The sequence below is a fragment of the Mytilus edulis genome, chromosome 4 (genome assembly GCF_963676685.1).
Source record: "Mytilus edulis chromosome 4, xbMytEdul2.2, whole genome shotgun sequence".
Lineage (NCBI taxonomy): Eukaryota > Metazoa > Mollusca > Bivalvia > Mytilida > Mytilidae > Mytilus > Mytilus edulis.
The window spans coordinates 63,076,789-63,100,609 of record NC_092347.1 but is presented as its reverse complement, the minus strand read 5'-3'; the positions used below and the strand labels follow the sequence as shown (position 1 = coordinate 63,100,609).

At 30.3% G+C, this 23,821-nt stretch overlaps 1 protein-coding gene across 1 annotated transcript; it reads right to left on the bottom strand.

Moving 5' to 3' along the window:
- Positions 1–9,931: 9,931 nt before the first annotated feature.
- LOC139520179 (zinc finger protein 236-like) lies at positions 9,932–23,783 on the bottom strand. Its single transcript, XM_071312653.1, has 4 exons — positions 23,709–23,783; positions 16,888–17,064; positions 15,561–15,728; positions 9,932–14,724 (listed from the first exon to the last, which is right to left on the bottom strand). The coding sequence occupies exons 2-4, from the start codon at positions 17,051–17,053 to the stop codon at positions 12,518–12,520; spliced, it is 2,541 nt and encodes an 846-aa protein (XP_071168754.1). The 5' UTR covers positions 17,054–17,064; positions 23,709–23,783; the 3' UTR covers positions 9,932–12,517.
- Between the last annotated feature and the right edge of the window lie 38 nt (positions 23,784–23,821).

Below are 23,821 nucleotides of genomic sequence, written 5' to 3'. Positions count from 1 at the left end.
GGTCCCAACATTTTAGGAATTAGGGGCCAAAAAGGGCCCAAATAAGCATTTTCTTGGTTTTCGCACTATAACTTTAGTTTAAGTTAATAGAAATCTATGAAATTTTGACACAAAGTTTATGACCACAAAAGAACGGTTGGGATTGATTTTGGGAGTTTTGGTCTCAACAGTTTAGGAATTAGGGGCCAAAAAAGGGCCCAAATAAGCATTATTCTTGGTTTTCGCACAATAACATTAGTTTAAGTGAATAGAAATCAATGAAATTTAAACACAATGTTAATTACTACAAAAGGAAGGTTGGTATTGATTTTGGGAGTTTAGGTCCCAACAGTTTAGGAATTAGGGGCCAAAAAGGGACCCAAATAAGCATTTTTCTTGGTTTTCGCACCATAACGTTAGTATAAGTAAATAGAAATCTATGAAATTTAAACACAAGGTTTATGACCATAAAAGAAAGGTTGGGTTTGATTTTGGGAGTTTTGGTCCCAACATAATAAGGGGCCCAAAGGGTCCAAAATTAAACTTTTGTTTGATTTCATCAAAATTGAATAATTGGGGTTCTTTGATATGCTGAATCTAACTGTCATGACTGTGTATGTAGATTCTTAACTTTTGGTCCCGTTTTCAAATTGGTCTACATTAAGGTCCAAAGGGTCCAAAATTAAACTTAGTTTGATTTTGACAAAAAATGAATCAGTTAGGTTCTTTGATATGCTGAATCTAAAAATGTACTTAGATTCTTGATTATTGGCCCAGTTTTCAAGTTGGTCCAAATCGGGGTCCAAAATTAAACTTTGTTTGATTTCATCAAAAATTGAATAAATGGGGTTCTTTGATATACCAAATCTAACTGTGTATGTAGATTCTTCATTTTTGGTCCTGTTTTCAAATTGGTCTACACTAAAGTCCAAAGGGTCCAAAATTAAACTTAGTCTGATTTTAACAAAAATTGAAATCTTGAAGTTCTTTGATATGCTGAATCCAAAAATGTACTTAGATTTTTTATTATGGGCCCAGTTTTCAAGTTGGTCCAAATCAGGATCTAAAATTATTATATTAAGTATTGTGCAATAGCAAGTCTTTTCAATTGCACAGTATTGCGCAATGGCAAGAAATATCTAATTGCACAATATTGTGAAATATCAATTTTTTTTTAATTAGAGTTATCTTTCTTTGTCCAGAATAGTAAGCAAGAAATATCTAATTGCAAAATATTGTGCAATAGCAAGATTTTTTTTTAATTGGAGTTATCTTTCTTTGTCCAGAATCAACTTAAATCTTTGTTATATACAATATACAATGTATATTCACTTTTTACTACCAACTGATAAATTAAAATAATCTTTACCATTCAGTGATAACAAGCAATTTTTTTATTAAAAAAATTGGGTTCAATTTTTCTCATTTGAAATTTCATTAATAAAAAAGAAAATTTCTTCAAACATTTTTTTGAGAGGATTAATATTCAACAGCATAGTGAATTGCTCTAAGAGAAACAAAAATTTTAAGTTCATTAGAACACATTCATTCTGTGTCAGAAACCTATGCTGTGTCAACTATTTAATCACAATCCAAATTTAGAGCTGAATCCAGCTTGAATGTTGTGTCCATACTTGCCCTAACCGTTCAGGGTTCAACCTCTGCGGTCGTATAAAGCTACGTCCTGCGGAGCATCTGGTTATATTCTGTCATTCAGTTAACATTGATTGTTCGTTGATTGTGATATTTAGGTAAAAATTAGAATAAGTATATGTTTTCACCATTATAATATTTATACCTATTGTGCCTTTCAAAAATCATTAAATCCTATGTTTGACATTTAAGGTTTTATTGTTTAAGAATTTAGTTTTTAAATACATTCTGTATATTTTTACTATGTATTTACTATGTTTTTAGGAGAAACAGAATATAAAAAAAACATGATCACCTTGTTACTCTCAGCCATATATGATTTCAGAGCTCTATTAAAGAACTTTCTGAAGTTTTTCTCAACTGTTGCAGGCAACCTGAAAGTATTTTTTTTTGTGCAATTAATGATTTTTGCTTTTAATTTTCTGACACTCAGTGACAGGTGTCTCTTAAAACTTTGACAGCATCAATCTTATAATGAAGACATTTTATTACAAAAGTATCTGCTGGCTGAAAAAAAAAGATGTTATATTGTAATAATTTATTTGTTGAGAAATGAGTAATTTTTAACAAGAGTTACTTCCCATTGTATGGTGAATTTCTTGTTTCACTGGAAATATGTTTTAAGGATGACACAGTTGTCTCCCATGTAAGAAATATAAATATTCATAGTCTTCTTTAAATTATTTTTTTTATACCATCTAAAAAATCTGAGATGTTTTTATGTTTGAGGAGAATGAATATACCGGTAGCCATATACTGCATAAAATATTGATTCTGAATAAAAATATAACAAGAATTTTAAAATATTTCATCATATAAAGTATATTTGAAATGTATGATTTTGAAAATCATTTGAGACATTTTTTTTTATTGCAAGATAAAGTTTAAAAGTTATAGCATAAAATAAAACTATTTGCAAGATATGTAAATACCTTGAAGACACAATATGAGAGTGGAGCATTCTCCAATTTTTGTTAAAGAAATTTTTCTTGAGTAACAAAATAAAGAAATTGTTTTTGTGGATATTTTTGGGAAATTTTGTGCCTAAATCATAAATTTCTGTTAAAATTTGCAAGAATTTGACATTACTAAATGGCTAAATTTGCAAAATGTTGTCGTCACAAAATAACTGCGATTTTTTTACAGCTATTGAAATTATAATATTAAAACAGAAAATCAAATCATATTAAAGTTTTGATATGATAAACAATTGTTAAATGCATTTGACTGAGAACAAAAATAGTTGAAAAAAACATTTATTATCATTATTGGTTAAACATGTTAAATATTTTCATTAGAAAATTGTCTTTCAAAATACGTCTTTTACTTTTAGCATGTTTAGATACTAAAATAAAGAATTGCACAATTAATCAATTTAATGTACTGTAGCTACAAATTCAGCCTCCAACCATACACATTTTCTTACCTTTGATTGATTTCTGAAAGAAGTTTTAAACCATTTTTATGCATATAAGTATTTTATGGTAAATGTATGTGAATATTATGTTTTTATATTACATTTGTATATGTATGTGTGCTTTTGCACTTGTTTTATGCATAGTTTTACATTAATATACATATAAATGCGTGGTGCAGAATGATGTCTAGTACATTTATATACAACCGCAAAAATAAAAAAAAATTTGGTTTTATATTAGTATCACATATGCGTCGTCGTCTGAAGACGGATGGTTTCCGGATAATAACTTAAGTATAAGTAAATAGAAATCATTAACATTTAAACTCAATGTTTGTAACCTCAAAAGGAAGATTGGGATTGATTTTGGGGTTATGGTCCCAACGGTTTGAAAATTAGGGGCCCAAAGGGGCCCAAAACAAGTATTTATCTGGTCCAGGACAATAAGTTGTGTATAAGTATTTCAATTGCTCTGATATTGTACAACAATGTTCATACCATAAAGTAGAGGGTTGTAATTTATTTACAGGGTTATGAGGCAAACAGTCTAGGAATTGAGGGCCAAAAAGGTGCAAAAATGAAGCATTTTTGTAGTTTCCGGACAATTACTTATGTATAACTGTATGGATCTCTCTGACATTGTATCACAAGGTTCAATATAACTAAGGGAAGGCTTTGATTTAGTTAAGGGTTCATTTCCCTGAACATTTAGGAATAAGGGGCCAAAAAGGGCCAAAAAAGAAGCATTTTTCTAGATTATAGGCAATAGCTTGGGTTTAAGTGAATGGATCTCTCTAAAATTATGCTACAAGGTTTTTTTACTACAAAGGAAAGTCTGGAATTGAGTTTTGAAGTTCTTGCTCTAAGGTGGAAGGGGGGTTTCAATAAGTGAGGGATCAAAAAAGGGCCAAAATAAGCATTTTTGTAGTTTTCAGTCAATAACTTGTGTTGAAGTGTATAAATCTCCCTGAAATTATACCACAAGTTTCCATACTACAAAGGGATGGTTTTGGGGGGTTTTGGCTTCAATCACTAAGCAATTAGAGGCAAAAAAGGGGGAAAACAAGGTTTTTTTTGGTTAAAGGACAATTTAGACAATTTAAACGCAGTGCAAGGGAGGTTATGCAATTAAAATTTAAAGAATACTGTTATATATATGTTTGATTACTTGATTACCTCCCTTACACTGCTTGTTTTCAAAAGTTTAAAGAAGAAATCTTCAATTGCACAGTATTGTGCAATCGATTTGTTAGATCTTTGACCACATTTATATTGTGACAAAAACCTATACTATGTCAAAAATTTGATCACAATCCAAATTCAGACAGTATCAAGCTTGAATATTGTGACCAAACTTGCCCCAACTGTTCATGGTTCGACCACTGCCTTCATATAAAGCTGCACCCTGCAGCTCATGGTTTGTATGTGTTGTTAAATTGGAACATTTGATTTATAGATTATAGTCTAATAGTGGAAGTCTTTAAGTTTTACTTAAAAAGTAGTGAAAGTTTATAACCACATTTTAATTACTAAGCATTAAGCTACATATTTGTGCTTAGCAGTACTTATGTAAAAAATCTTTAATTTATTCAAGTTTATGTTGAGGAATAAAAATTCAAATACTATATAAGTGTTTAGCTATAGTCAGTCAGTCAGTTGTTCAGTTTTTCACACTTTTTTTCTTCATGCTTGAAGATATTAATTAGATATTTGCCATATTTATTTATCATGACAAGTTACAGATCAAGTTCAAATTTTTCTTCCGGTCAGATGATTTTATGAAGAGTTATGGTCCTTTGACTTAGAAAATTCACTAAATTAATCAGTTTTCCACACTTTTTTGTCATTCTCAGTCTGTGCCAAACTGTTTGTCTGAAAAAGGCATTTGAGTTTTTCTACTATATTTTCAACCACAATTGATTTTGTTCAGAGTTATATATTGCCCTTAACTTAGAAAATGCACTCAAATAATCAGTTTTACAGACTTTTTTTGTCATGCTTGAAGATATTGATTCCAAAATTGATAAATAGTTTTATCATGACAAGTTACAGATGAAGATCGGAGTTTGTTCTAGTCTATTGATTTTATGCAGAGTTATAGTCCTTGGATTCACTAAAACATCAGTTTTCAACACTTTTTTCGTCATGCTTGAAGATATTGACTTGATATTTGTTACATGTATATAGTTTACACCATGACATGTTATAGATCAAGTTAGAATTTTTGTCCAATACAATGAATTTTTAACCGGTAGGGGACTATGCATAGCCATGCAATTCTCGCAGAATGCTTGTTGTTATTGGTAAAGCCATCATCATGGACATACTCTACTATGATATTTGAATTGTTTTACATTTGTCATTCAGGGTATTTTATACATGTAGCTGACAAGGTGTGGTATTGGCTTTGCTCATTATTGAAGGCCGTATGGTAACCTAAAGTTGTAATTTCTGTGTCATTTGGTTTATTTTGGAAAGTTATCTCATTGGCAATCAGACCACATCTTCGTTCGTTTTATATATAACCTACTACATGTATACCCAGCTGAAAAGACACCTTGTTGAATAATGCTAGCTTAGAGGTACTATAGAAAGTGAATTTTTTCCTAGTTTGAATATATGCAGGACTCAAATCTATGGCGGTTTCCAAATCTATGGCAGATTCCTAATCTATGGCAAATATGACGTTACAAACGTCAAATCTATGGTAGATTTTTGTTTTCTCCTAATCTATGGCAGATTTATGAATTACGTAATTTTCCGGGAAAAAAAGTAAAATATAATGTCACAAGAAAATAACACCATATACAAGTCGTCGCCGACTTCAGCAAACTTCCCTGAAGTCCTGTGTTTAAAAATGTCTCTCTAGAACAATTTACCGATAATTTAAAGAAAGATGTAATCTTTAATCTATAGGATGGATAATGATTATTTGATATACCGTCCGAATCTCGCGATGAAGAAAGGCACATATTTGTTTTAGTTGTGGAGTTTTTGGAAATAGATTTATAGTAAATATTTCAGCGTCTACGGTTAGCAAAGTATTTAAAGTGAGAAAATGAAATTACAGGATAACACCAAGTGGACTCAAATCGTCACCAGTAAAAAAAGATTGATTAACGCTAAAATAAATATAATGTGAATAGTCAAACTGTTTTTTTTATATATAAAAACTGCTTTCTTGTTTTTCTAATGATTGTTAATGGACTTTTTCTAGTTGTTTTAATAAATGGATTAAACTGGTACAATGCACAGATTAAGAAATGCTTATTTTTCCAGGAAAGATCATTTTAATCCTAATTTCGTTATTATGGTATATCACTTTTACAAATTTTTAAGTTTGGCATCACGATTCGGTTGACCATTATGGAATTTTTATTTCACAAATGATTCAGACATGCTCCCGGCGTTGTTGTACATGTCAACTTATTTAGGTCAAGTAAGTAATCGTATATGTACTGCTCTGTTCTACATTTGCACAAAATCTGCCATAGATTTTGAAACAACAAAAATCCGCCATAGATTAGGAAATTACAAAACTTGCCGTAGATTAGGATTGTAAAAAATCTTACATAGATTTAGGTTGGCCTGACGTCACATTTACCATAGATTAGGAATCTGCAATAGATTTGGAACCCACCATAGATTTGAGTCCTACATATATATACATGTATTGGTTTAGTACAGGTATCAAATATTATGCTGGTCATAAACTGGCTTTTAAACATATAGTGGGAATAGATTTACATGTATAAGGAAATATATCAATATTTAGTTTCAAAGCAGAGACAAACTGTTTTAATTCACAGGTAAAATGCTCTAATAATATATACCAAGACTTCAATATGAAAACATCTGGAAAACACACCTTCAGCTATACACTTTTAAATATTGATATAGAGATATCAGGTGACAGAACACAGAAAAAAGAAGACAATTTGATATGCAAAATAGAAATGGTGAAAAAACTGAATCACAAAAAACAAGTTCAAGTATTAAACCACTATTGTGGTCTCTGATCTGTGACAAAAGACAGAGGGAAGAAGACCTAAATGCTTATTACCTTGTATGCAGATGCCTTAATTTACAGAGTTTACATTTGACATATGCCCATTGTCCTTGACCTCAAGTTCAGCAACTACTTGAAAACATGCATACTTTGTTATGTGAAAAACTCACTAATTATAATTAACAAGATAGCTATACATGTTTTTATACGACCGCAAAAATTGAAAATGTTTTGGTCGTATATTGGTATCACGTTGGCGTCATTGTCGTCCGAATACTTTTGGTTTTCGCACTATAACTTTACTTTAAGTAAATAGAAATCTATGAAAATTAAACACAAGGTTTATGACCACAAAAGGAAGGTTGGGATTGATTTTGGCAGTTTTGGTTCCAACTGTTTAAGAATTAGGGGCCAAAAAAAGGCCCAAATAAGCATTATTCTTGGTTTTCGCACAATAATTACATTAAATGTATGTTTCACTATAATACTTTATTCTGATTGGCTAACTGTACATCACGTGTTATTCCTTAAGCAGTTGTATCACACAATAAAACTTTTCATTCATGATGACACGAGGTCCCACAATAAAGTGCACAGGTAAATGAAAAAAAACTTGATAAAAGGCGTGTTTTCATGATCCTATAGGTAAAAATGTAATTATAAGTATTGAATGCTTTTTTTTTGTAACTTTATAGGGTTGTAAAAGCATTGACCGTGCACACATTTTTAGTATGAAGCGCTTCCACGCTTTTTTTCTTGTTGGTATTTGTGATCTTTGCATGGTTTACTGTAGATTCATAATTATTAGTTGGAAACCACTTTTTGTGGATTTCATTGGTATAGATTTACCACAAAATTAAATGCTCCATGTTGAACAAATCTATTATAAGTATTTATGCAAACTTCGGCAAAAGCACGAAATTATAAAATATCCATGAAAATGCTACTTTTCTCTTATCCACGGAAATAAATGAATCCACAGTGCATGTCTGTCAGTAAAGGTTCACATGACCTTGACTTCATTTCAAGGATCGGTGATCAAGGTTTAAGTTTTTCAGTTCAAGTCTGTATTTCAAACACTATAAGCAGGTCAATTATATTTGGTGTATATAATTATTATAATGCGTTCGACTTAAAGGTGTCATCTGACCTGAACTTTTCATGATTCATTGGTTAATGTTATGTTTAGTGGATCATGTAAATTCCAGTTTGGTCTTTTTTTCTCAAAAACTATAGCAATAGTGTTACATTTTGTACTTTTTGGTGTATCGAATTATTGTCAGGTCTACATATTTGTCCAGTAGGATTCATCGGACCTTAACCTTCTTTTCATGGTTCATAGTAATGTTAAGTTTTAATTTTATTTGTCCATTTAGCAGGTACTATATTATATATTTAGTGTATGGAATTATTGTAAGGTGTCCATGTCTGGCAGAGTTCATCTGACCTTGACTTCATTTTCATGGTTCATTTGCCATTGTTGAGTTTTTGTGGGTATATAATGGTTCTCAGAAACTATATGCAAATTGTCAACTATATTTGGTGTATGGAATGATTGCAAAGGCTTACATGATATCTGGCAGGATCCATCTGACCATGACTTAATTTTTATAGTTTACTGGTTAATATTCAGTTTTATACACCGGTCTTAGAATTGGCATTACGTTTCAGTGTGTGCACACTTCTTTAAAAACATGTAATAATTGCCAATGTTGGTAATTTAGATAAGAGGTTGACCATTAGTATCTGTAATTCTGTACCTATAGTTGCATATCTTGAATGATATTGACAGAACAGTCCAGAAACAACAAGAACAAATAGATTGATTTTATGCCCTAATAGCAAAATGTGGGGAGGCTTATTGTTTACCCAGTCAGTCCGTCTGTAAGGGTACATGCTTGTGTCTAGCTAACTCCTCCTTCAGTTTACAAGAAAGAATAATATGCAAGGTTTTAGTACATATATTATACTTTTTAAATTTTCCACATACAATAGGATCTGGAACTTTGTAATTCTTTGATGAACTTTGTGCATGTGGGGTACAAGGTATGTCTGGATAACACCTTTAGTTTTCATAGCAAGAACTTTTGTATCATGCATGGTGTTACTCCATTATCAGAAGTTGAATCTACCTCAATTTTTCCTCAAATGACAGGATCTTGAACTTAGTCGTTTGAGGTCAAGTTATGCATGCAGGGCACATATTGTGTCAGACTAACTCCTCCTAGTAGAAATTTGAAGCTTTTACTTTTATTTTATGCAAGAAGATGTTAGCACAAATATAAAGGATGTGCATGTTTTCAGTAATATGCATATTGTTTTGTACATAAATTCTAGTTTGAATTTGTTTTTCATTTATCATGTCAGGGCCTTTATAGATTGCCTTTTGGTATGGATTTTGCTCATTGTTTGAAGACCTATGATTGATAACTTCTACATCATTTGGTCTGTGGTGGTAAGTTGTCTCATTGACAAGGCCACAATTAAAAATATTTTGATTTGCCCAAACCCTACCCAAAGGTTGAGATAGTGGGTAGGTAGGTAGGCATTTTTTTTTAAAAAAATTTCTTCAAAAAATGAAATTGAAGTATCTGGTGTTTATTAGTCTTCATGCCTATCTCATTAAAAAAAAACTTCTTCAAATCAGGACAATAAAAGAATTTGAGTAGGCAGCTTTTTTCTGGGTAGGTAGGGATTGGGCAAACAAACCTATTCTTTTTTTATGGCCCAATCATACCACATCACTTTATTTTTGTATTTATCAGAATAAAATGAACATAAGCTACTGACCCTATCTACCATGAATGTACAACATTTAAGTATATCATAAAACTTTCATGACATTAGTGGCAGAAAAAGACAGAAAAAGGAAATACAAATAACAACATATTTAATCTATATATATATAACAATACTAAATATAATTGTAAAAGTTCACAACATAAATATGAGAAATATACAAAAAAAATTATGGAATGTTTACAAATATAAATAACAAATGGAATCATTACAAAAAAATCATCATGGAAAATCAAAGAAAAAACATGGAAACATGTAAAATAAAAAATATACAATGGATTTTTTAAGATTTGTTGACCAAATAAATGGATCTATATATCACAAAATAAATCTAGAGATTTTCATTTAATAAGTTTGAAATACAATATTACCTTCATCAATCAAGTATGGGGAATATCAGATTCATTGACTTGAAATCTACATGAATAAAATGTAATTTAGACACTTGTTTTTGTTCTCTAAAACGTAGTGATCATATGTTTTCCATATAAAAACCATGGTTTGTTATATTTGAATGTAATCATATAATTCTAATGTAAAAGTTTTTATTCTGACATTAATTAATCAATCAGCAATTGCAAGTAATCAACAACATCAACATTACACAAGAAAAAATACTCAACCCAAAAAGCTATAAAACATGAAGATAAATTTCACCTAATTAAAATAAGACTGTGTAACAGAAATAAATATTTATCATACCTTTGAAGTCCCAGAAAAATACTAAATAGTTGATATCCAATTGATTTTGTAACTTTTGATTTTATAAAACAAATTGTGACAATTTTTTTCTCTCAATACAGTGCTACTGGAAACAAAACATGAAAATCACATAAAAATAAGAATAAGTTTTGGAACTAAGTGTACCTTCACTTTTCATGGCTTTGTTCCGTTAGAATTATTAAGCAAAATAACTCTGACCTTGACCAGTCAAGGTCAAGGTCAAACTAATATAGCTGACACAAACATATTTTCCAAAAATTATCTGTTAAAAGATTTGTCACCAACCACTTAACCAAAATCTTTGATCCACCCTTGCACACAAACCCACACACTTATATACATGTATCAATTCATGTATATCTATCCTTGACAACATGTATTAATAGGTTTTTCCTCAAACATAAAAAAAAACACACCACAAAAGGTCACAATTTTGATCAAATTTAAAACAAAAAAAAGCTTAAAAGCATATAAGTTTTCCCACATCTCCTTGAATATTTATATCAAAAGAATCGGTTGTGTGTGACCTACAGTATGTAACCTATTTTAATAAAAAATTAAACCCGCCAAAACCAGTCACCGAAAAGAGTTAAAAAAAGAACACAAAGATACATTGTGTCTTATATATTTCTTCCATGACTTCCAATCACCTAAAAAATCTACTGCAAACATAGTTTAACCTCACTACCAATAGGACTACTCAGCTAACTAAAAATTGAAATTTAACTTGACTTTTTTCAACAATTAAGAGTTATAGACAGTTATTTTATAGTATAATCAGTGTTAATCTGTCTTTTACCTAGAATAAAGTACAGTATTTGGAATGAATCAAATAAAAGTTCTTATTCCTTAACTTTTGTCTGTCACAATTTTATTTTTTTCAAGAAAACTACTACAAAGTCAGAAAATTATAGGAGAAATTTTCATGTTAAATGTTAATTTTTTTTTCTATTCAAAAGAATAAAGATAAGTGGATTTATTGAAGTCCAACAACCTTTTAGTCTCACAATAATTCCATACTTTAGTTCTGAGATCATCAATTTTAAAACTTTTTTCCATGTCCCAATTTCATTTACACGCAAAAGTCATGTGATAGTCTAAAAAACAATTGCAGTGTAAGCATCAATACATCAACTAAAAGGTGATGATCATGTCACCTTAAAGTAGGTTTTGAACAGGATGAGGGGCTCACACTAAGAGTGTGGTCGAATTTTTAAAGCAGAAATCTACCCAAATCATTCCATTTGCTAAATTCTGCTGTAAAATGTATGAATAACTAGGTGTATGCATAGAAAAATGTCACATATTACTTTTTCAACCTACAAACTGAAACAATGATCTTGGTACTTTCTTTTTATTTAATTTTCAATTTTTCTAATGAGCAATTTTGTGACTTATGAAAGTAGAATAAGAGTCACAACTCCAAATTAAACAAATCAAAAGTCTGTTTTGCCGAGTTTACTTGAAACTCTACAATCGACTTCAGAGTTAATAGATTATCACGTGAATGCACAAGAGTTGATATTTGTAACTACTCAAAGTAACTCTAGGGTAAGGCTCTGACCAAGCATAAAAAATAAAATATTCTCATTGGTTTGACGTCATTCAAGAGTTTCTCGAGTTTAACCCTGGCTCGGTGAGGGTTGGAACCAGGGTACGCTTGGTTAACTCGAGTGGTTCAAGTAAAATTGTATTGTTGAAACCAGAGTAAGTAAAGTTAACTCAAGAGTTTCAAGTGAACTCGGCCTTTGTGTCAGAGCAATTTTCTTATTACATTCTAAGCTTCAAAGTAACACAATTTATATTTAATTCTCTGTCACATAAATGCTTCATTTGATTTCATTAAGCCCTTAATGGCCTTACTTTTACAAACATATTTAGTTTTTGATTTAGAGTTATCTCCCATGACTATGGTTTATTCCCTCAACATACAAATCTTAAACTGTATCATTGAGATTTCTTTGGTCAGGATGTGTATTCTTTATATGTCTTGTCAGATTATCTTTTCTTGTGAACTTAGATTTACAATACTGACATGAAAACATGACACCGAAATGCAACTGGCAATGGCGGTAAAGAGAGTCATACCCACTGAGCTTTGTAAAGCAGACGACACATGTAGCTGGATCTAACTGACCAGGATGTTGTTGTGTTCCATGTTGGACAACTTGTGCCCCAGAGTCAAGATACATACCACATAGTCGACATACAGTCAATTCACTATGTAGGGCAATCCTACGTTTCTTTGGTTTACTTTCTGTCTCTTTTTGTTTTGGCCTTTGAACAACACGATTGTGTTTGTTTTGAATACTCCCTGGTTCATATAAATGTTTAGCAAATAAAGCATCTGTATCTGGCAAGATTAAAGCACTTGGCTGTGTCTGATTTTGGTATATCTCAGTCCCGCAATTCCCAGTTTCTGGTTTTATTTTATTTTCTTCTTTCTCAGAACTATCGTATAGGGACTGGCACTTGATCCAGCTTTCTAAATCTATTTCAGATTCCTGTTTGATTTCTGATGGATTCAAAAGTTGTTTAATATTTGATGACACCTGAACTTCAGATGGTTTGTTTAAATTTTCACTGTCATTTTTTACACTTTCAATTCTTCCAATATCAAAAACATTGGAATTTAAAAATTCATCCACTTGTTGTCCTTCAAATGTTTGATTTTCTTGAATCACGATTTCAGGGCACGCATTATAGTCACTTATACCTTGTTCTATTTCATTCAAAGATTTGCCCTGGTGATCTGTGTTATCAAATTCATCAAGTTGGTCTTTAGAATCCTCTTCAGATGACGTTTGGTCATTAGCTATATCTTCCCCATGTGTTCTTACAATATGAGCTTTCATCTCAGCGAGGGAATGGAAACCAATATTACATGCACTACACATGTAATTCACTCCAGTATTTTTCTCAAAATTACTCTCTTCCAAATCAATTTCTAAAATTTCAGCGCTTAAAGGCTCAGCATTTTTAGGTTGTTCAGATATATGTGTTCCAATGGGTCCTTTTATATGTTTACTGGTCAATATAGATCTTAAAACAGGCAACTTCTTCTTGCAATGGAGGTTATCAACAATGGAGTTTAACTTAGAAGTTTTATCAACAAACTTTGTTGCTGTGGCAACAGCTGAAACTTTTGTAGGTTGTTCAAATGTTGGGAAAACAGGTGAAAAGTTAGATGGGTTATTATCTACAAATACATCCGATATTTCGTCTCGTTCAGTTAAATCTTTTGAACCACTTTGAACCTTTTCTTCCAAATTCTGTGTTCCTACTGGTTTCCAATCAGTAGTCTTATGGGTAACGTTGAAGTGACGCTTTAAATTATCTTTCCGTGTAAAACAAGCATAGCAACATGGACATGGAAAACTGCGTTTCTGCATATGAGCAATGCTATGTCTTATAAAACTACCTCTTGTTGTGAAAAACCTGTTACAAACAGGACATACACTGGATTTACCATGAACAGTGTTATGGTTTATAAGTTCCTTGTATGTACCAAGTCGTACATTGCATGTCAAACACCTAGGAATACTTTTAGAATTTTGTTGACTTCTTTGTTGGTTTCTAACTTTCGACACAAAATCGTGTACTTTATGAGCTGGTTCATGAATTTTCTCTGGAACTTTCTGCGGCAAAGACTTACTGTGTTGTTCTATAGCATATTCAGCCTCTAATTCTGACAAAAAACCTTGTGCAGGCACACCCTCCATGGCTGACTTGTTGGAATCTTGAACATCATAATCACGAACAGCACTTGGTAAAGTTGAATCAAATCCATTATTCACAGGAGCTATCAAACTATTTAACTGGTCACTCCTAGAATCTATCTTGTTCTCGTTTATAGCTGTATCTATTCGTGGTTCAAGTCTTATATATTTTTCAGTCTGATTTTGGTTTTCATGATGATTTTTTTGTGACAATTTCGAGACATGATTGGTATGATGTTTATCTGAAGATTCTGAAAATTTTAGATTTGTAAACTGGTAAGAGTAAGCGCTAGCAGTTGCTTCATTTGCAGAGCCAAAACCTTGTAGAGATGATCTAGATAAGCCAGATGAGATTTTGGGAACAGCGGCTGTCTCTGAATTGGTTCTCTGTAGTGGTATACCAGATGATGATGTCTCCTGTATATCTGTACAGAAACCAAAGAAATTAAAGTTAACAATTAACATATATATATGAGGGTAGGAATGGTCTTAATGCTTTCTCATCAAAGAGACTAAAATATGTATTGCATTATCACATTACATTACATTACATTATATTACGTACTGTCAGCGTCAAAGTGAATAAACATCATTTATTGTTAATGCTACTTTAACCATAATTTTATCATTAGTCACCTTATGGGTATCCCATCTCCACCCTCATATATATGAATAATACATGCCAAATAAGTAAAGATTTATTTATTTTGGGATAATGAAGGACAAACTTTCACTATAAGCTCAGCCATTTATTGAGAGGGGCATACAAAATTGTATTTGTGCTTTAAAAATGGTATTGACTTTCTATTATGTTTCATCTGTACAATTAAATCTAAATATATACTGCAATATTTTTTTCATGCCTTAATCCTATCGAAGTCAGGAGCCTGTTATTCATATATTGTCGTTTAATGGTGTGGTTCATAGGTGTTTCTTATTTCTCATTTTGTATATAGACTAGAACCTTGGTTTTGCTGTTTGAATTAAATTATACTAGTCATTTGGGGCCCTTTATAGCTTGCTGTTCAGTGCACGTGTGAGCCAAGGCTCTATGTTGAAGGCTGTACTTTGACCTTTAATTGTAAACTTTTAATACATTATGACTTAGATGGAGAGTTGTCTCATTGGCACTCATATCACATCTGCATATCTACAAATGTATATTCATTATTAGTCATTGGATACCAATTTTCTTGAATTTCATGACTAGAGGCCAAATTGGTACCCACAGTATTCAAATCAATCACTTAATATTACTGACCAGAAGGTATATTTGGTTTTAACTGTCCTCCAAATACAGATGGCATAGGAACAAGAGATAGTGAAGCTGGTATTGTAAACTTTGGATTATGTGATGATCCTGCTTCATCGTCTATACCACTTAAATCTATAACAGAGCCACCAGCTCTTGTAAACTGTGGTATAACACCTACAAGATTCAAACAAAATATTTTAATGAGTCCAGGTGCTAAGTGTTTATCATCACAAAACAGTAATGAATACCGGTACATGAAATAAAATATTGTGAATATCTTTTGGGGTAAAAAAAAACCAGTCAAACAGCAAAAATGAGCAATTTTACATAATTTAACATAAATTATCGCTATTTTACGAAATATTCCTTTGATCTTGCTGACTGATAATTTCCTTTATCAGCGGAGTCGAGAGATATGAAAAATTATCGCTAGAAACTAAGGGGGCATGTGGCATTGCTAATGAAATTGACAACATTGTCATAGGTAAAATAGCAATAAACAGATTATCATTGGTCACCTCAACTCAATTGCTTTTCTCACTTTTGCTGTACTGGCTCAAGCGAGAAAATCAATCTTGGTGAGATGATCAACGATAATCTATAAATATGATCAAAGTGTTGTTACAACAATCATGATAATTGTTTGGTTTGGTGTTGAAGTAAGTGTTATAAAAAAAGTGTGCCATTGTGTGGTTATTTTTGTTGATTAACCATAATTATCATTATTACTTTTTCTTATGATAGTTCAAAAATCTATCGTTTGTCTTTCTTGTTTTTTAAGATAGCTATTTTTGTTATGTTTGATTTAGTTTTTTTTTTTATTTTAGCAGCAAAGTAAACTTTATCTAAAATACCCCAACTTATGTGGGTATTCTCAATATCTTTATTCCTTTTTAGAGATCAAAATTACCAGAAATATATTTACATTTATCATAACACTTCAGTTTTTGAATAAAAAGAACATCAATTTTTTATATATTTTTTTCTAAAATGACATAAAATATTTTTATTATAATACAGAATTGTTTTGCTCTCCCATTTCACAAACTAAACCATGTTCTAGGTAAAACATATTCAAGTTTCATTTCAGCAGCATGCTTCACTGTCCATGCATAGGCACAATTTACCTTTTCAGAATCTAGAGAACTATAGGTCATCTCATTGTTCTTACACCAAAATGCAAATAATGTTACGTCATTGGTTGAATTTCTATTGTTTATCATGTTTTAAAGCCATCACAACATTTTGGTGTACGCTTTTGATAATATTACCCAGAATGCATTAGTTTCTGAAATGGTGAACTGTGCACGTTTCCCCATGGCAAAATAATAACCTGCTAATGTTGGTTCTACTGTATCTCCATCTTGGATCAACAATATAGATACAGCACCAACAATCTTTGGAATCTTTTTGTTTATTGTGAAAGGATGTCTGCTGTGTAATATCAGTTCTCCATCTTCCGTATTAAACACTGCTTCTGTAGAATTCCAAACCACCATTGTAATAATGTCTAAAATTGAAAATTTAACATTTGAATTTATGTGCAAATATATCTTTATTATCATAATTTAAAACCAAAATCCATTGTACAGAGATATTATAAACATTAATAACATGTATAGTCAGAATTTATATAAATGTATGATAATGTGTGATGATCTACAACTAGAAAATAAATTCCAGCTTATTTAATAACACATTAAATGTAATATGTATGTATAAAATATGTTATAAAAGTTATTAAACAATGTTTCCCGTAAGAAATTGTAAGAGTCCAGCTGTTTATTAATCAGTCTGATAAATTTGCACAAATGGCTCAGCATACTGATATTTCTAGTATTCATTAAATCATGAAATTTCAATATGCTTGGGGCCTAAAATAAAATATTGTTTGTTTCCCCAATCCCGACCGACCCTGCAAAATTGGTGCTACTCATAAAATTTTATTGTCAAACTAAGTGAAATATTATTTTATTCATTTTGTATTTTCAGGCTTGCCGGATTGTCTGATAATGTCAAGCTTTTTGGAAAAATAAAATTATTTCCCTACCTACCTACCTACCCACACCTGGCTTGGCAGGGTCGGGATTGGGGAAACAAACAATATTTTAATTTAGGCCTGGCCTATTTAGATTATAAGATTTCAAAAAAATTCTCTTTAAATCAAAATTAAATTTCGAAAAATGAAAAATATAGTGAAATTCATCCCCAATATCTCCTGAATTGCATATAGTTTACAATAATGATTTTTCTCTAGGTACATTTTTCCACCTTCCAATTTTGATAGGTAGTTAATGCCCAAGTATCCTGAATCTACAAAAAGTTATAATATTTTTATCATCCAGGATCTTAAAATAGTTTTCCCTTCAGCATTATCTTTGAATAGACGATAATTAATAGCTTTTGGTGAATCTATTAAGATAGAGTGCCAATTCTGTTTAAATTCGTCTACAACACTAACTTTAACATTATGATATATTAAACCATGTATTACTAACAAAGTACTGTGCATTCCAAACATGACAATCCACAACTATCTAGAATAGATTTGATATTATATTAAAGCTATGGAATACTTATGCCATACTTTTTATATGCATAATTATAATTCATACAAAACAACAGGAAGTTTTTCTTCCTTTCCTAAAATTATAAGTTTTATAAGTAAGTTTCGACCAGTAATTTAAAATCCACAATTTGAAATCAATTTTTAAAGGATATCTTCCAAGTTCTCCAGACCATACATGTAACTCATGAATTTTACAGAATTTAAGGTGGGCCCTTTCAACATGTTCAATAACAGAATTATAGCCGACTCCCCAAACTTCACATCCATACAAAAGAATTGGCTTGAGTTGGCATTTGATGTACAAATTGAACAAACATTCAATTAAATTATCTAATTTTGACACTTGTCCTAATTACCAATCAAGCCAATAAACATGTAATATAAGTTTTCACACCCGAGTCACCAAATACATTTAATTGAATTACCTTAAATATAATTAGGTGGCAATTAGAATCCATTCACAGAAGCATTTAAAAAATTTAAGCAGACAAACAAGTTTTTTAATATAAATTTCATATAGTTTTAAACTATATTTATTAATCTTGCTGATTTCCTAATTTCATGGGGAATAAAAACACTTTTGGTCCATCATGTCAATACATTAAATTCTTGAAAAATTTCATCCGGTAACCTTTTCTTGCAGATAAACATGTTAATTTATATTGTTAAATAAAATATATATAAATCTCACTGATTTCCTTAATTCTATGAAACAACATTTGTTAACAAAATACAGACTCAACAATCACTGTTTAAGAATAGAAACTGGCAGACATGAACGAATTACCAATGTATGTGGTAAATATGAAATATTACCTCGACATGAGAGGATATGTTTATATTGTAATTCTAATTGTATTGAAAATGAAATGCATTTTCTTCTGGAATGCCCTCTTTACAATAACCTCAGAAGAGATATGACTGATTATATAAAAAAATACCCCAATGGATTGAAGAAGGGGAAAAGCCATCTAGTTTTTTTTTTAATATGGAAACTAAACATTTTATAAATAAAACCATCCCCAAACTAATTAATGAAAAAGGGGAGACAATTTGTAAACAAGATAAAATATTAGAAGAGGCCAAAAATTACTATAAAAAACTGTATACTAAAACAGAAAGCTTGAGTGAAGTAAATCTTAATAGTGAAATACCTGATTCTGATATTAAAAAATTAAATGATACTTTAAAAGAATCTTTAGAGGGGGAGATAACTTTTAATGAATTGACAACAGCTATGCGTAGAATGAAAAATGAGAAAAGTCCAGGGTCAGATGGCTTTACAAATGAGTTCTTTAAATTCTTTTGGACAAATGTAGGAAAATTTGTTTTCAGATCTATAATTTATGGTTACAAAAGGGGGGAATTATCAATAACTCAAAAACAGGGTATTATTACTTGTTTACCAAAAGGTGATAAACCTAGACAGTTTATGAAAAATTGGCGACCAATAAGTCTTTTGAATACAACATATAAACTAGCATCAAGTTGTATAGCAGAGCGTATCAAATCTGTTCTACCCATTATTATTAGCAATGATCAGACAGGTTTTATTCCTGGAAGATATATTGGAGAAAACACTCGTCTCATATATGATATTTTATTCTATACAGAGGTAAATGATTTACCAGGTCTTCTCCTTCTCATAGATTTTGAAAAAGCTTTTGATTCGGTATCATGGAAATTCATAAATGAAGTATTAGACTTTTTCAATTTTGGACCCTCTATAAAACTTTGGATAAAGACTTTTTACACAAATATAAGCTCATCAGTATCCCAAAACTGTTTTTTATCAGATTTTTTTCAGATTCAAAGAGGCTGTAGACAAGGGGATCCTTTATCACCTTATATTTTTCTTTTATGTGCTGAAATTCTAGGAATTTTAATCAGAAAGAACAAAGAAATTAAAGGAATTAAAATTGATGACACAGAATATCTTATCTCCCAATATGCAGATGACACATCAATAATACTTGACGGTACACCTGAATCTCTAGATGCATCTCTTCGCTTACTCCAAAAATATGCTGAAATGTCTGGTCTCCATATGAACTTGGACAAAACAAAGGTGGTGTGGATAGGCAAAAAAAAATATAGTCAAGACACAATGTGTGTAAAATGGGGATTGGAATGGGGTTCCAGTAGATTTACATTACTAGGAATAAACTTTTCTGTCAATTTGCATGAAATGGAACTGTTGAATTATGGTCCAAGAATTAAAGAAATTGAAAATATAATAAAAATTTGGTCTAAACAAACATTAACACCAGTTGGAAAAATAACTATCATTAAGACACTAATTATTTCAAAATTGAACCATCTGTTTTTAACGTTACAAGCACCATGCAAAAATACTTTAAAACAACTAACTGACAAAATTTATTCATTTATTTGGGAAAACAAACCTGACAAGATAAAAAGAGAAATATTATGTTCTGAACACAAATTAGGAGGGCTGAAAATGATAGATATTGACAAATATATAAAAGGATTGAAACTAACTTGGATAAGACGGTTGTTGAAAAACAACCCAAAACTAAATAAGCTATTAGAAAGTACTGAAAAAATTAGTATTGAAAACCTGGTTTATTTAGGCCCAACAAAAAGATGTAAAAACCCTTTTTGGGAAGAAGTTTTTAAAGCTTGGACAGATTTACAAAATAAATTCATACCAAAAAATGAAGAGGAGTTTTTATCAGATTCTCTCTGGAATAATGAAAACATAAAAATAGGAACAACATCCATTTTCTATAAAGACTGGATAGATAAAGGGATCTTTTTGATAAATGATTTATTAAATGATGAGGGAAAACTAATGATTTTTCAACAATTCCAAAACATTTATAAAATTAAATCAAACTTTCTTACTTATAATGGGGTCATTTCATCAATAAAATCATATAAAATTGTTGTCAACTATTTGAATGAATGCTTGTTGGTGAGAAACTCATTATTAAAAGGTACTTGATTTTTGTAATAATGTATATGCTTCTCATTTATTTTTTATATATTTCTCTCATAATTATCCACTGTCACTCCTTCATTGTATATATATGTTATTGTAGTTAGTCTTTAATTTGTTGCCATAACCATTTATTGTCAATGTGTTAGTGCTAATAAAGTTATCTTATCTTATCTTATAAAAAGGCTTTAAAAAACTATATATCCACAAACAATTGTTATAAAACACTAGGACCAATTATGCCAAATAATATAAGAATATTTTTTTTATCAAGAAAAGGCTCGAAAGATATGTATAATGTTTTATTTGAAAAAAGCAGTACTAAACTTAGATGTGAAGAAAAATGGTCCTTAACACTCAACAAAAATTTTGATTGGAAAACTGTACATAATATGTCTTTTTACTCCACAAAAAGCTCAAAACTCCACTGGTTCCAATATAGAATAATACACAGAATATTGGGCACAAATAAATTTTTATTTAAGATCAAAATAAAACAAAGCGATAAATGTACTTTCTGCAGTGAAGTTACTGAAGATATTGAACACATATTTTGGACATGCCATAAAATAGCAGATCTGTGGATAAGACTCATGGACTGGATTTATAACCAAACACAAATAATTATTCCATTTAACATGGATATTATTTTATTCGGAAATTTAGGAAAAACAGAAAATAATAAAATAAAAAACTTAATAATACTTTTATCAAAATTCTTTATCTATAGAACAAAACTGTGTGAAAATCAAGTAAATTTTGCAGGGCTAAAAAACTATCTAAAAGAAAATCTAATACTAGAAAAGAATATATTTTTTAAAACAAAGCCTCTTCACATTGCCAACCTCTACTGGGACCCCTGGCTTCCATTATTAGAATAATTTACACTTAAGCAACTTAATTAGCATTACCCTATGTAATGTTATTGTGCATTATATTTTAGCCTTCTCACACCAACATATATGTTTTTATATAATATACTGTTATATGTTGTTTATTGTTTATTGTCTTTTGTTCTTGTTTTGTGCCTTAAATGCATATACATTCTCTAATATCTGTTTTGTGTTTGTATGAATTATTTACAATGGAAAACCAACTTTGCCAAATTTATTTAATGTTGTATCTTAAGAAAAAAATACTGCTGCCAAATTCCAAATTTCAAGGACTTTCTATTTGTTATTTTTATTTTTTTTCTCTAGTTTTTATTTTTTTTTGTTTTTGTTTTGCATTTGTGTTTTAATTATTTATTATTTTCTCTTCTCTTCTCACATTCTCTCTTAAATAAAATCCTCACTTTATTGATCAATATTGAAATAATTGATACACAATAATATACTGTATATATATTTTATAATTTTGAGTACTAACAATTACTAACAATTTTTCTAAATATACAATCTAATGTTTAACGAGGCCGGGATAAGGTACCGGTACTTTCTGTATCAAACTAAAAAATGTGAAAGTTTTCAATAAAGTATGTATAATTTAAAAAAAAAAAAAAAAAAAAAAAAAAAAAAAAAAAAAAATACCCCAGTTCAGATAATTTAAACAGAAAAGATATTTTTTTCATGGATCATGATTAATAAAGATAGCAGATTTTTATCTATTTTATGTGTATACCTTGATTAAGGCCTGTAACTTAGAAAATCAGAAAATTAGTAAACTTAAATACTCTAATAGATATCAAAATTATCTCCCCTTGACCACTGATACTTTCCTCATGCATTTAAATTATTATTTTATGTTTCTTAAATCACTCTGTAATGTTTATGTCATGTTGTAATTAATGTTATGCTCTTAATTGGCCCTTTAATTTTAAAAATAAAATATAAAAATATGAACAAATATTGTAAAATAAAATGAGATAACACTTTTTGTTGATCAGAAAAAGTATATATTGGTGATTGAATAGAACCTTCTGGTCTACATTGCTGTCAATTTTGGTTTACATACTTTTTTAATATATTGAAAACTATATAAATCAAATATATATACATGTATGTAGTTTACACAGTTAAAGACGGTACATGTACCATATTTTCCAGAAACTAAATGCACCCTAGTCCAAATAATTATGACGTCTGGCAAGGCTATTTTAAATTTTTTTCTAGGACGCCTTCCTTGTAGTAGGAAGGCGTCCCAGAAAAAAAATTAAAAATAGCCTTGCCAGACGTCATAATTATTTGGACTAAATGCACCCCTAAAAAAGGCACAAAGTAAGTCATTCAAGTTAATTATTTCCTGTAATTACTTTGTTCTTTTTACTGTTGCAAGTAAATATGGATCAATTATACTGGGTCATAATTTAAGACCAAGTCTCTGTAAAAAATGAACCTTTACATTTTTTTTACTTATCACAAATAAATAAGAATATGCAAAAGGTGTCAATTTATGGAAAATACAAGTGAGGACATGTGAGTTGGGTATTTTTTTACAGGGACAAATAATTTTATATGGTGTATACTTTATCTGTATGTGATTTACAAATGACTGAAAATTATGTGTCTGAAATCCTACATTACATCGTGTTGAACATGTTGAATGGAACCGGATATTAATTTGTGTCACTAAGAATTGTCCTAGGCTAATGACTATAAATATCAACTTTGTCAGTAAACATTACCAGTATACAATTTAACTGTTTACTATGTCCTGTTTGGCAACATTGTCACCTGAACTGTTTACCGGAAGTAATAATTTAGTTTTTGGGGAGACTTAATTGTATTTGTCCTGCAA